General features: G+C 36.8%; 1 protein-coding gene across 6 annotated transcripts in view; it reads right to left on the bottom strand.

Annotated features, from left to right (window-relative positions):
* The window catches only part of FUT8 (fucosyltransferase 8), a 415,176-nt gene that overhangs the window by 11,398 nt on the left and 390,108 nt on the right, over positions 1 to 13,670 (bottom strand). For all 6 annotated transcript variants that reach the window (XM_036906028.2, XM_036906025.2, XM_057488376.1 and 3 more), the window contains one exon: positions 9,841 to 10,017. In XM_036906028.2, the coding sequence (XP_036761923.1) occupies positions 9,841 to 10,017 (177 nt within the window). The remainder of the gene's footprint in view (positions 1 to 9,840; positions 10,018 to 13,670) is intronic.

Raw genomic sequence — 13,670 nt, forward strand, 5'->3', positions numbered from 1 at the left:
CCACAAGAGTGCTTGACGAAGGATACTAAGGGTGGATAAAACAAAAAGAAACAAAGTGAATAATGGGAGAGGGAAATCTTGCTTCTCTGATGGAACTTTCTGTATAAACTTGCTTCTTTCTTGTCTTTGCTTGCAGGTATGTCAGCAGAGGAATTGTTCCACTGTGAGGTCACAGAGATTGGCAATGATAAAAGAAAAATTTTTTTCTTCTTTCACTCTTCAAAACTTTTTATTTTTCTATCACCCACAAAGGACTAGCTTGAAGTTTAAAACTAACATCAAATTTCCTTTTCTGAAGTCTTTTTTCAGATTGAGGGAGACCCTCCTCTTCCTGATTTCACTGTAGCTGGTACACAACTCCTTTAGGACGCTTACCTAACTCCACACTGCCATCGTTGGTTGCATGTACATAGCCTACCAGTGGGAACTCCTGATACAGGCCGCCTTATTATTTTGCTCTGTATTCTCAGTGCCCTGTACCGTGTCTAGCATACTGCAGTTCAATATATAGTGAAGAAACTTACCCTCTCTGTTGCTAATTCTTCATTCACAGGCAACCAAGCACTTTACAAAAACTTTTAAACAAATTTTTCTTGCCTCTCTTCATTTAAATGAACCTAATTTTAGAAGAGCTCATCCAGCATTTTTGATAAAGAACAAACTAAATATGTAAATATTTAATCTGAGAGATTTTTAAAGGTTTGTTTTTTCCCATTTTACCCCATCCCCAATCTCCACAATTTTAGAACACAGTATTGGATAGACACCTTTAATAGTTTTTATTTCTTTGACTGCCAATGAGTCTGTGATTTAAATATTCTAACAGTGAATTACCTAAGAGAGAGATCCCCTCATTAGCAGCAGCTGCCACAGTCACTGGGATGTGAGAGCTGAAATCTCATGAATGAACTAAACCTAGAGTAACCTGAGGGGTGATACCAGGCAGCAAAGCATTCACTGCTCATCTTCACACAGAAGCCACATAATTACAGCTAATCTTGACCCCCCCTTTTTAAATTTTGTTATCATTAATCTACAATTACATGAAGAACATTATGTTTACTAGGGTCACCCCTTCACCAAGTCTCCCCCACAAACCCCATTACAGTCACTGTCCATCAGCATAGTAAGATGTTGTAGAATCACGACTTGTCTTCCCTGTGTTGCACAGCCTTCCCCATTCCCCACCCCCCATATTATACATGCTGATCGTAATACCCCTTTTCTTTTTCCCCACCCTTATCCCTCCCTGCCCTCCCATTCTCCCCAGTCCCTTTCCCTTTGGTAACTGTTAGTCCATTCTTGGGTTCTGCGATTATGCTGCTGTTTTGCTCCTTCAGTTTTTCTTTGTTCTTATACTCCACATATGAGTGAAATCATTCGGTACTTGTCTTTCTCCGCCTGGCTTATTTCACTGAGCATAATACCCTCTAGCTCCATCCATGTTGTTGTAAATGGTAGGATTTGATTTCTTCTTAAGACTGAATAATGTTGCATTTTGTATATGTACCACATATTCTTTATCCATAGATCTACTGATGGACTCTTAGGTTGCTTCCATATTTTGGCTATTGTAAATAGTGCAGCGATAAACATAGGGGTGCATCTGACTTTTTCAAACTGGGCTCCTGCATTCTTAGGGTAAATTCCTAAAAGTGGAATTCCTGGGTCAAATGGTATTGCTATTTTGAGCTTTTTGAGGAACCTCCATACTGCTTTCCACAATGGTTGAACTAATTTACATTCCCACCAGCAGCGTAGGAGGGTTCCCCTTTCTCTACAACCTCACCAACATTTGTTTTTGTTTGTCTTTTGGATGGCAGCCATCCTTACTGGTGTGAGGTGATATCTCATGTGGTTTTAATTTGCATTTCTCTGATAACTAGCAATGTGGAGCACCTTTTCATGTGTTTGTTGGGCATCTGAATTTCTTCCTTGGAGAACTGTCTGTTCAGCTCCTCTACCCATTTTTTAATTGGATTATTTGCTTTTTGTTTGTTGAGGTGTGTGAGTTCTTTATATATTTTGGATGTCAACCCTTTATCGGATCTGTCATTTATGAATATATTCTCTCATACTGTAGGGTACCTTTTTGTTCTATTGATGGTAACATTTGCTGTACAGAAGCTTTTCAGCTTGATGTAGTCCCACTGGTTCATTTTTGCTTTTGTTTCCCTTGCCTGGGGAGATACGTTCATGAAGAAGTCGCTCACGTTTATGTCCAAGAGATTTTTGCCTATGTTTTTTTCTAAGAGTTTTATGGTTTCATGACTTACATTCAGGTCTTTGATCCATTCGAATTTACTTTTGTGTATGGGGTTAGACAGTGATCCAGTTTCATTCTCTTACATGTAGCTGTCCAGTTTTGCCAGCACCATCTGTTGAAGAGACCATCATTTCCCCATTGTATGTCCATGGCTCCTTTATCGTATATTAATTGACCATATATGTTTGGGTTAATGTGTGGAGTCTCTATTCTGTTTCACTGGTCTATGGCTTTGTTCTTGTGCCAGTACTAAACTGTCTTGATTACTGTGGCTTTGTAGTAGAGCTTAAAGTTGGGGAGTGAGATCCCCCCAACTTTATTCTTCCTTCTCAGGATTGCTTTGGCTATTCGGGGTCTTTAGTGTTTCCATATGAATTTTTGAACTATTTGTTCCAGTTCATTGAAGAAAGCTGTTGGTAATTTGATAGGGATTGCATCAAATCTGTATATTGCTTTGGGCAGGATGGCCATTTTGAAGATGTTAATTCTTCCCAGCCAAGAGCATGCAATGAGTTTCCATTTGTTAGTGTCCTCTTAATTTCTCTTAAGAGTGTCTTATAGTTTTCAGGGTATAGGTCTTTCACTTCCTTGGTTAGGTTTATTCCTAGGTATTTTATTCTTTTAGATGCAATTGTGAATGGAATTGTTTTCCTGATTTCTCTTTCTATTGGTTCATTGTTAGTGTATAGGAAAGCCACAGATTTCTGCATGTTAATATTGTACCTGCAACTTTGCTGTATTCCGATATCAGTTCTAGTAGTTTTGGAGTGGAGTCTTTAGGGTTTTTTATGTACAATGTCATGTCATCGGCAAATAGTGACAGTTTAATTTCTTCTTTACCAATCTGGATTCCTTGTATTTCTTTGTTTTGTCTAATTGCCATGGCTAGGACTTCCAGTACTATGTTAAATAACAGTGGGGGGAGTGGGCATCCCTGACTTGTTCCGATCTCAGAGGAAAAGCTTTCAGCCTCTCACTGTTCAGTATGATGTTAGCTGTGGGTTTACCATATATGGCCTTTATTATGTTGAGGTACTTGCCCTCTATACCCATTTTGTTGAGAGTTTTTATCATGAATGGATGTTGAATCTTGTCGATTGCTTTTTCAGCATCTATGGAGATGATCATGTGGTTTTTGTCCTTCTTTTTGTTGATGTGGTGGATGATGTTGATGAATTTTCGATTGTTGTACCATCCTTGCATCCCTGGGATGAATCCCACTTGGTTGTGGTGTAAGATCCTTTTGATATACTTTTGAATTCAGTTTGCTAGTACTTTGTTGAGTATTTTTGCTTCTATGTTCATCAGGGATATTGGTCTGTAGTTTTCTTTTTTGGTGGGGTCTTTGCCTGGTTTTGGTATTAGGGTGATGTTGGCTTCATAGAATGAGTTTGGGAGTATTCCCATCTCTTCTATTTTTTGGAAAATTTTAAGGAGAATGGGTATCTGTATGTCTGATAAAATTCTGAGGTAAATCCATCTGGCCCAGAGGTTTTGTTCTTGGGTAGTGTTTTTATTACAGCTTCAATTTCTTTGCTTGTAATTGGTTTGTTTAATTTTTGTGTTTCTTCCTTGGTCAGTCTTGGAAGGTTGTATTTTTCTAGGAACTTGTCCATTTTTTCTAGGTTTTACAGCTTGTTAGCATATAGGTTTTCATAGTATTCTCTAATAATTCTTTGTATTTCTATGGGTCCGTCGTGATTTTTCCTTTCTTGTTTCTGATTCTGTTGATGTGTGTTGATTCTCTTTTTCTCTTAATAAGTCTGGCTAGAGACTTATCTATTTTGTTTATTTTCTCAAAGAACCAGCTCTTGGTTTCATTGATTTTTTCTATTGTTTTATTCTTCTCAATTTTATTTATTTCTTCTCTGATCTTTATTATGTCCCTCCTTCTGCTGACTTTAGGCCTCATTTGTTCTTCTTTTTCCAATTACAACGTTAAACTATTCATTTGGGATTGTTCTTCCTTCTTTAAGAATGCCTGGATTGCTATATACTTTCCTCTTAAGACTGCTTTTGCTGCGTCCCACAGAAGTTGGGGCTTTAGGTGTTGTTGTTGTCATTTGTTTCCATATATTGCTTGATCTCTATTTTAATTTGGTCGTTGATCCACTGATTATTTAGGAGCATGTTCTTAAGCCTCCATGTGTTTGTGAGCCTTTTTTGTTTTCTTTGTACAATTTATTTCTAGTTTTATACCTTTGTGGTCTGAAAAGTTGGATGATAGGATTTCAATCTTTGTGAATTTACTGAGACTCTTTTTGTGGTCTAGTATGTGGTCTATTCTGGAGAATGTTCCATGTGCATTTGAGAGGAATGTGTATCCTGTTGCTTTTGGATGTAGAGTTCTATAGATGTCTATTAGGTCCATCTGTTCTAGTGTGTTGTTCAGTGCCTCTGTGTCCTTACTTATTTTCTGTCTGGTGGATCTATCCTTTGGAGTGAATGGTGTGTTGAAGTCTCCTAAAAAGAATGCATTGCATTCTATTTCCTCCTTTAATTCTGTTAGTATTTGTTTCACATATGCTGGTGCTCCTGTGTTGGGTGCATATATATTTAGAATGGTTACATCCTCTTGTTGGACTGATCCCTTTATCATTATGTAATGTCCTTCTTTATCTCTTGTTATTTTCTTTGTTTTGAAGTCTATTTTGTCTGATATTAGTACTTCAACACCTGCTTTTTTCTCCCTGTTGTTTGCATGAAATATCTTTTTCCATACCTTGACTTTTAGTCTGTGCATGTCTTTGGGTTTGAGGTGAGTCTCTTGTAAGCTGCATATAGATGGGTCTTGCTTTTTTATCCATTCTATTACTCTGTGTGTTTTGATTGGTGCATTCAGTCCATTTACATTTAGGGTGATTATTGAAAGATATGTACGTATTGCCATTGCAGGCTTTAGATTCGTAGTTACCAAAGGTTCTAGGTTAACTTCTTTAGCATCTTTCTGTCTAAGTTAACTCACTTATTGAGCTATTATAAACACTGTCTGGTGATTCTTTATTTCTCTCCCTTCTTATTCCTCCTCCTCCATTCTTTATATGTTGGGTGTTTTATTCTGTGCTCTTTTGTGCTTCCTTTAACTGCTTTTGTGGGTAGTTGATTTTATTTTTTGCCTTTAGTGTATATTTGTTTAGTCTGCTTTCTTTGCTGTGTTTTTTTTTTTTCTGTGACATCTGTTTAGTCTTAGGAGTGCTCCCATCTAGAGCAGTCCCTCTAAAATACCCTGTAGAGGTGGTTTGTGGGAGGCTAATTCCCTCAACTTTTGCTTAGTTGGGAATTGTTTAATCCCTAGTTCATATTTAAATGATAATCATGCTGGATACAGTATTCTTGGTTCAAGGCCCTTCTGTTTCATTGCATTAAATATATCATGCCATTCACTTCTGGCTTGTAAGGTTTCTGTTGAGAAGTCTGATGATAGCCTGGTGGGTTTTCCTTTGTAGGTGACCTTTTTCCTCTCTCTAGCTGCCTTTAAAACTCTGTCCTTGTCCTTGATCTTTGCCATTTTAATTATTATGTGTCTTGGTGCTGTCCTCCTTGGGTCCCTTCTGTTGGGAGTTCTGTGTACTTCTGTGGTCTGAGCAATTATTTCCTCCCCCAGTTTGGGTAAGTTTTCAGCAATTATTTCCTCAAATACACTTTCTATCCCTTTTTCTCTCTCTTCTTCTTCTGGTACCTCTATAATGGCAATATTGTTCCTTTTGGATTGGTCACACAGTTCTCTTAATATTGTTTCATTCCTGGAGATCATTTTCTCTCTCCCTGCATCCGCTTCTCTGTTCCTGTTCTCTGATTTCTAGTCCATTAACGGCCTCTTGCACCTCGTCCAGTCTGCTCTTAAGTCCTTCCAGAGATTGTTTCATTTCTGTAATCTCGTTCTGGACTTCTTCCCTTAGCTCTTACATATTTCTCTGAAGATCCATCAGCATGGTTATGACCTTTATTTTGAATTCTTTTTCAGGAAGATTGATTAGGTCTATCTCCTTCTGAGCGGTTGTCTCTGTTATTTTGGTCTGGATCAAATTCTTCTGCCTTTTCATGGCAATAGAGGTAGTTGTGGGGAGCTGGTGCGTGTGTCGGCTGGGAGAATGTCCCTTCTTGCTAGTTGTGGCCTTCCTCTCCTGGGAGAGCAGCGACCCCTAGCGACTTGTGCTGGGAAGCTGCACACAGACGGGGTGTCTGGTTCTTGCCCGGCCACTGTGGAAGAAGCTCTGCCCAGTTGCTGTGGGCGTGGTCACTGCCACAATGGTGGAGTTGCACTGGAAGGGGAATGGGCAGGATGCTGTTTATCACCTTGAGGGGCCTCTGAGCTGTGCTGCCGCCCAGGGGGTTGGGGCGCCTGGAGTTCCCCAGGATTCCCAGTTACTGGGCTGATTGCACCAGGGCGCTTCCGGGCAGCTGTGAGTCCCCTGTCCCTTTAAGATTTTCAAAGGGCACTTGCTTTTTTGTCCCAGGGGTGCCAGCTGTGGGGACCTGCTCGCAGGTTTTACTGTCCTGTTTCCCTAGTACCCAGCACCCCACGCACTGTGTGTCTGCGCTCTGGTGCGGATGGCTAGGGCTGGGTATTTAGCAGTCCTGGGCTCCCTCTCCGTCCCCGCTCCGACTCCTCTCCTCCCGCCAGGAGCTGGGGTGAGGGGTGCTCAGGTCCCACCGGGTCACAGCTTGTATCTTACCCCCTTCGTGAGGTGCTGGGTTCTCGCAGGTGTAGATGTAGTCTGGCTGTTGTTCTGTATCTTCTCGTCTCTCTTTTAGGAATAGTTCTATTTGTTGCATTTTCAAAAATATATATAGTTTTGGGAGGAGATTTCCGCTGCTCTACTCATGCTGCCATCTTGGATCCACCCTTCGACCCCTTTTTTAAGGATAAGCTAACCAGAAAAAGGATTCTCCTCTGACTGTGTGAATCTTATGCAACATTTAAGTTTAATTTTTCATCTCCTTACCATCTTGAAAGAGAAAAGTCTTACAAAGACTTTGGACATATATACTTTGATAAGAGATTAGTTCATGCACCTGGCCTCCTAAAACAATGCAGAGGTTTTATAATTTGCTTAAGTATGAAAATGAATCCCAAGAGGCCTAAAACAGAGGTAATCCAGAGTGGAAAAAAATTTAAGTGAAATAATAAAGGAGAGAAACAGCATTTAAATTTCTGAGAAAATCTCAAAATGACTCATAAAATTAAAGTAAAAGCATTTCCAAAGGGGAAATAATATGCACAAAATGCTAGTACTCCATTTGTAACAGAATATGAAGAAAACTGCTGCCTGGACTACCATGGTGAGAGGGGTTATTAGCTGCTGACCACAAAAAGGAAATTCAAGTCTTACTATTCCCACAATCCAAGTACATACCACCAACCGGACTACAGGGGTCACTTTGATATAAAAATATCATGCTGCCCTATGGATCAAAGCTATAAAATGTTCATATTCTTTTATCTAAATGCTTCCAAAACCATAAATTTAGCTTAAGGAAATAATATGGACAATTTTAGGCATATATCATAACATTATTTATAATAATAAAATTTGGAAATAACCTAACTGTTCAATGTTAGGAGAATGGTCAAATAAGCAAAGGCATGTCCATATACTGGGTATGTAGTCATTAAAAAAGATATTTACAGTTATGATTTTTTAGTGACCTGGAAAAATGGATCTTCTCCTGTGTTAAGTAAAAAAAAGTTCAAATTATATAGAATATGATCAACTGCTAAAATGTATAACTACATAAATGACTGAAGGAAATATGTTGGTATTTAAAGTCATTGTCACTCTGTAATGGGATGCTGGGTAATATTTTTGCTTGCTTATATACTTACCAACTTGTCTATTATCTAATGAGCATGAATTATTTTGCTAATTAAGGATAAAACTTTGTGATGTATTCAAGAACAAGTAAAAGAGTAGATAAAACTAATATTTTAGTATTTTTTTCAACAAAGCTACAAATTCAATCTGGTATTTCAAAAGAGAATGGTGAGCTATTTCTGTTTTGTTTCTCCCTAACAGGTCTGGATATTAAACTGGAAAGGTATCGGTGAAAATTTTTTATTGTGTTTTGTGTCCAAATGTTTGTAATTCTTATATACAAATTTTAAGTATATAATTTGGCTTATACTTGGATGATGAATTTCTTGGTCCTTTGTTTATGTGTGTGCGTGTATCTGTGTGTGTGTGTAAATTTATTAGAGCGGGACTTAAAAAATCAATTATGTCAGGTTAATTTGTATTCTTAGGAGGCAGATATAAGATTTAAATTATTATATAATATTTGGATAAACACCTGCATTATAATCCTCATTATAAAGTTGTTTTCTTCCCAATACCCATTAGTGAAATAAAATAATTAAACAGTCAAATAGCTTAAATGATTAACTGTTAATAAAATGTCTTCAAACTGGTGGGATTGAAATAAACACTAATCAATATTTACTGGGTACTTATTCCAACTAGGGACTGTGTCTAAAGAGCTTGTAATCTAGTGAGGGAGACAGGAGTAAGCAAGTGCTAAACACTAAGAGGAATGCACAGAGAAGGGATATTTAGTCAAGTATTCAAGGATGATTTCTGGAGTAGATGGTACCTAAAGAGAACTAAGAACTACAGCTTTCCCCCCCTCATTCCTTACTTTCATATATATTTAATACATCTTTTATTTACTGATAGTGAATAAAGGCCAGCACTAATATGATAAATTCCCAGTTAGAATCAGTGCTTTATGTATTTTTACAACACGCTATGTTAACTCTATAGTAGCACTAGTCATACTGTAAAGTAATTGTTCCCTCACTATTTTGGGAATTCCTTGAGAGTTGACAGTATCTTGCTTATCATGGAATCCCCAGCACTCAGCATAATGCCTTAAATATAGGCGGGCTCAGTAAGTGATGGTTATTGTTCAGTACATACTAACAGTTATATTCTTTCACTTAGAAAACACAGCTTTTGATTCTTTACCTTTCTTTAATACAACTTCCAAATTACAGAAGTTTGTATAAAGTAAAAATTTATATCTTACATATGTTTTAGTTGTTTATAATTAGATAGTGAGAGCAGAAGGGCAAGCACCAGTGTGTTTTAATGCCAACAGTGCTATATAATGGGTTAGCATTGCAGATTGAGTGTTTATGTCACCCTAGAATTCATATGTTTAAGCCTTAACCCACAGTGTGATGGTATTTGGAGATGGGAGCTTTCACAGATTATTAGGGTTAAATAAGGGCACGAAGATGGGGACTTCATGATGGAATTAGTACCCTGATAAGAAGAAGCACTAGCAAGCTTCCTCTCTCTCTTCCAAGTGCACAAAGAGGTCATGTGAGTGCATAGTGAGAACATGGCTACCTACATGCCAAGAAAAGAGGATTCAGAATGAAATCTATATCCTACTGGCACCTCAAATGTGCTTTGATTATATGAACAGTCACACAAGCATACAGTTGTATGAATTTAAGAAACCCAATAATCAGTAATAATACTATAACAAGAAGCACAAGTCATGAGAATTAAGGATCCCTTTCTATTGAAAAGAATCTCATTCTAGAATCACTAGTTCATCAAACTTACTTTGTTTTTGCCTCCTTTAACAAAGAAGGATCATCTGTGGCCAAATATACTCTTTTTTTATCCACTTGCATTCTGCGAGCAAGAAGTTGAAAATGCTCTTCAACGTGCACCATGTATTCCTCAATGGGATGGAAAGCTGCTTCTGTTCCCACTTTGTCTGTGCGTCTGACATGGACTCTGAGGGGCACAGGGAGGAAGTCAGATTATGCTGATAATACTCTGGTACACTAGGTGCTTTTAGGATACTCAACTTTATATGCCTGTTCATGGTGGCATTATGGACGATTTAAACCAATTGGTCTTTCACTTTCAGTGTTAGAAAAAAACTAACTAAACAAATTCAAACACATATATTCTAAATATATAATTTATATATCTGCATGGTAACACACACAAAAAGAATTAGAAAATAAATGAAGACTTTGAGGAAAAGGAATGCTTTCTTATACAGAAAGCAATTGGTATATCAAAAATAAATAAGAGATTCCAGACTTATGCTCTATATACCAGGCAGCAAAATACCAATCGGCCTTTCAGAAAAAAATGGATATAACTTTCAAGATTTTTGACAAATGATCCAAAGATTCACAGTTATTATTATAGAACATTAAATATATCATTTGTAACATTTTGATGCCAAGTTTTCAATTTCTTCATTTCATCTTGTATAGTCCCTGTAACTGTCAGCTTCTACAATTTAAAGTCATGTGCAGAATAAACAAACAAACAAACAAACAAATAAATAAATAAAGTTGTCTGATGAAAACACAGATTCTCATGGTTTCTTTCTATAGTGCAATTGAGGCAGGCAAACCTTTCAAGGATTCTTACTATTTTAAGTTCATGGAACCATTTTAGACGTTTTGTTGTTTGCATAATAAATTTCCTTTCTATTTTTCACTCTATCAAATACAAGCAGATAACAATCTTATCTGTCCTATTTAAGAAAATCTCCAAAATTGTAAAATTGGGAACACAGATTTACATTGTCCTGAACTGAGTAAGGCATTGACTTCCACAGTTTTCTCCTATCTTAGTGCCTCCAAAGTAATTTTAATGAAAATAATAATAATAATAGTCATAGTTTGTTTTCATAAATTAAAACTCCCCTTCAATTTGCCCTTCCTGCATCTCCCCTCCCTGAACTATTAAACCACTATTCATATATGGGAAAAGGAGAAAAGTAGATTTGTTTTCTATAGATCATAGTATATGGACATGCCTTAGGTCAAGCTGAAGGCCAAGTTTTTATTATGAATCTGGAGTGAGGGTTTGATCTCATTGGAGTTATTCTGACAATTTCATGGCTATTCTTTCCTCTGCCTTCTAAACTAGAGCCCACATGTGAATACTATCATATGAATACCTATTCTATCATCTTTTCCTTCCCACATCCTTCTTAATCACTGCTTCTCTCAGGAAATGGGAATTATTCACTATGCTCCATAGAGATGATATGGGACAGAAAGAACAAGTCCACTGAATTTCAATGAAAAGTTAATGAGAAGAAACACTATTTAATACTCTGATTTCACATTGTATTTTCTCTATCTCTAACATTTAGAAAGTAACTTTCATATTTATAAAAACTAAGATAAAAGGGAAGATTAAAATAAAAATAAAAACAAAGGAGAGCTATAATAATAGAAAGAAGAATTGAAGGAAGAGGAGCATTTGAGGCAGTGGCAGAGTACTACTAAACAATTTTCTCAGTTGTCCAAGTACTCCTGAAATTAGGCCTGGATCAGTAATTTGGGAGAGGACCATAATGGAATCTCTATGGAAGAATCAGAATGTTAGACCTGTGAAGAATATCGGAAGTCACTTAATTTGATGTAACTCTTTAATTTGATAGCTAGGAAAACTGATGCTTCTGAAGACATCTCAGAAAACAAAAAGACAACATAAGGCAAAGGGAGATGGTTTCTCTCTTACGTTTCCACCCAGTCTCCACAAAAGTAAAAGTTACTTGTGTACTTGCTTGATTTTCACTATTAGATATCAAGCTCTTTTGGCATAGGGAATCTGATTTTATTACTCACAAATGTACCACCGTGAATAAATGAATGAATGGATGACAAGCAGACACAAAAATCTAATTGTTTAATATAGTGTTAGTGGTTACCTTAGATACCATCTAATCTAGGTTTTGATTTTTTAAATGAATGAGGAAAGAGTGGCAATAAATGAAGGCCCAGAATGATCAAATAAGTTGCCCAAAGTCATAATTTGTTCATGGTGGAAGCTAGCTGGGACCCCCAGATTCTTGAATCCTATTGTACTCCTCTTTTATTACAGCATGTTACCTTAATGTATGAATGAACTTAGTTGTCTGTGGTTCTTCTATTTGCATATTTGCCCAATTCTCAATATGGTGGATGGTCCGTGGAGAATTAATAAGGGTAGCTTTCTGGTATGTAAAACTATAGGAAATCCAAAAGAAGTTAAGAAGGAAGTCTGGGGTTTGCTTTTATTAACTCTGGAACTTAGAGCAGAGATTTTCTTTCCTTAGTTTCCTCACCTGTAAAATAGTTATCTCTGCTCATTTCATAAGATTGTTTTAACAAAAGTAATGTAGTTGAAGGTATTTTGGTAATTTAACTACTATACTGTTACCTTTCTCCATCTTTCAAACCCTGTTCAAACACTGCAGTTGTGATGCCTTTCCTGATTCAGATGGAAGTACACTTCCCCTTCCCTGACCTCTACTTTTTAAGCTCCTTTCAGGATATTTAATCATATTCTATTCATATAATGTTAGTTGTGTAAATCTCTTTTCCCATAGACTGTAATGAACTGGAAGGAGCCATTAAAAAAAAATTAATCTCTGTCCCCCACAGCAGCAGGTATTCAATAAATGTTCTGCAAATAAGTGAATGAGTCAACATATATATTATTAATCAACAGCTGACTTTATTATAAACAGTATCAGCTATAGAATGCTAGAGTCTAACCTATAAGTAAGTCTACTTTCGGGAATTACTTTTAGCATCAGCCTCTCTGAAAGCTAATAGTATCATACAGACATTTTTTCCACTGAATTAAAATCCTTTTATCATCCTTTATTTTCACATCATTATTTTTAGGACAGCTATTACTTTCCTTATTTTACAGATGAAAATAATCAAAGCTCAATATTACTATTAAGTAACTTGGCCCAGAATTAGGAAAAAGACAGAATGTTACCCAGCTAACTTAACTTGTAACCCACTATTTTTTCCATTAGGCAAAGAATATCTCCCATGGTGTGAAATCTGGCATTAGGACTAGGAAAACTGTTCTTTCCATAACTTTTTATGTATGTGTACAGAAGCATATGCTTGTGAGCAAAGATGATCTCTAGGATTTTTCTTGTTCCCAGGATTTCTTGATATACCTCCTTAACAGGAGCATGAGAATGAGCATATATGTACATAACTCCCAAGTGGGCCAAGAGATAATTTTAAATAATAATTTTAACATTATCTTACATTACAAATGATATCCTATTCTCAAAATAGCTTTCAGGACAGAAAAAACAGAACCTCAAAATGCAAAACAATTACCAGTGTGTCAATTAATGAAGCAATAGAAAAGCTGTAAATGTGACAGTTTCATCTCATGGCCCTGGGTAAGACAGGTGTCAACAGTGCTGGTTTCCTCAGGAAAGACAGCTAATCTCAGAAATATGCATTTAATGTATTTGTTGAATGAATAAATGAATAGACGAGTAAGAGTGACAAAGTATGATGACTCAGCTGGTCTAAGTAAACAAGGAAGAATTGTCTCCTTGTGGCCTAAAGTGAACTCTGGAACCTCTGTTTTGGGGTGGGGCTATGAAAATTAAACTA

Source organism: Manis pentadactyla, chromosome 11 (genome assembly GCF_030020395.1).
Source record: "Manis pentadactyla isolate mManPen7 chromosome 11, mManPen7.hap1, whole genome shotgun sequence".
Classification (NCBI taxonomy): Eukaryota; Metazoa; Chordata; class Mammalia; order Pholidota; family Manidae; genus Manis; species Manis pentadactyla.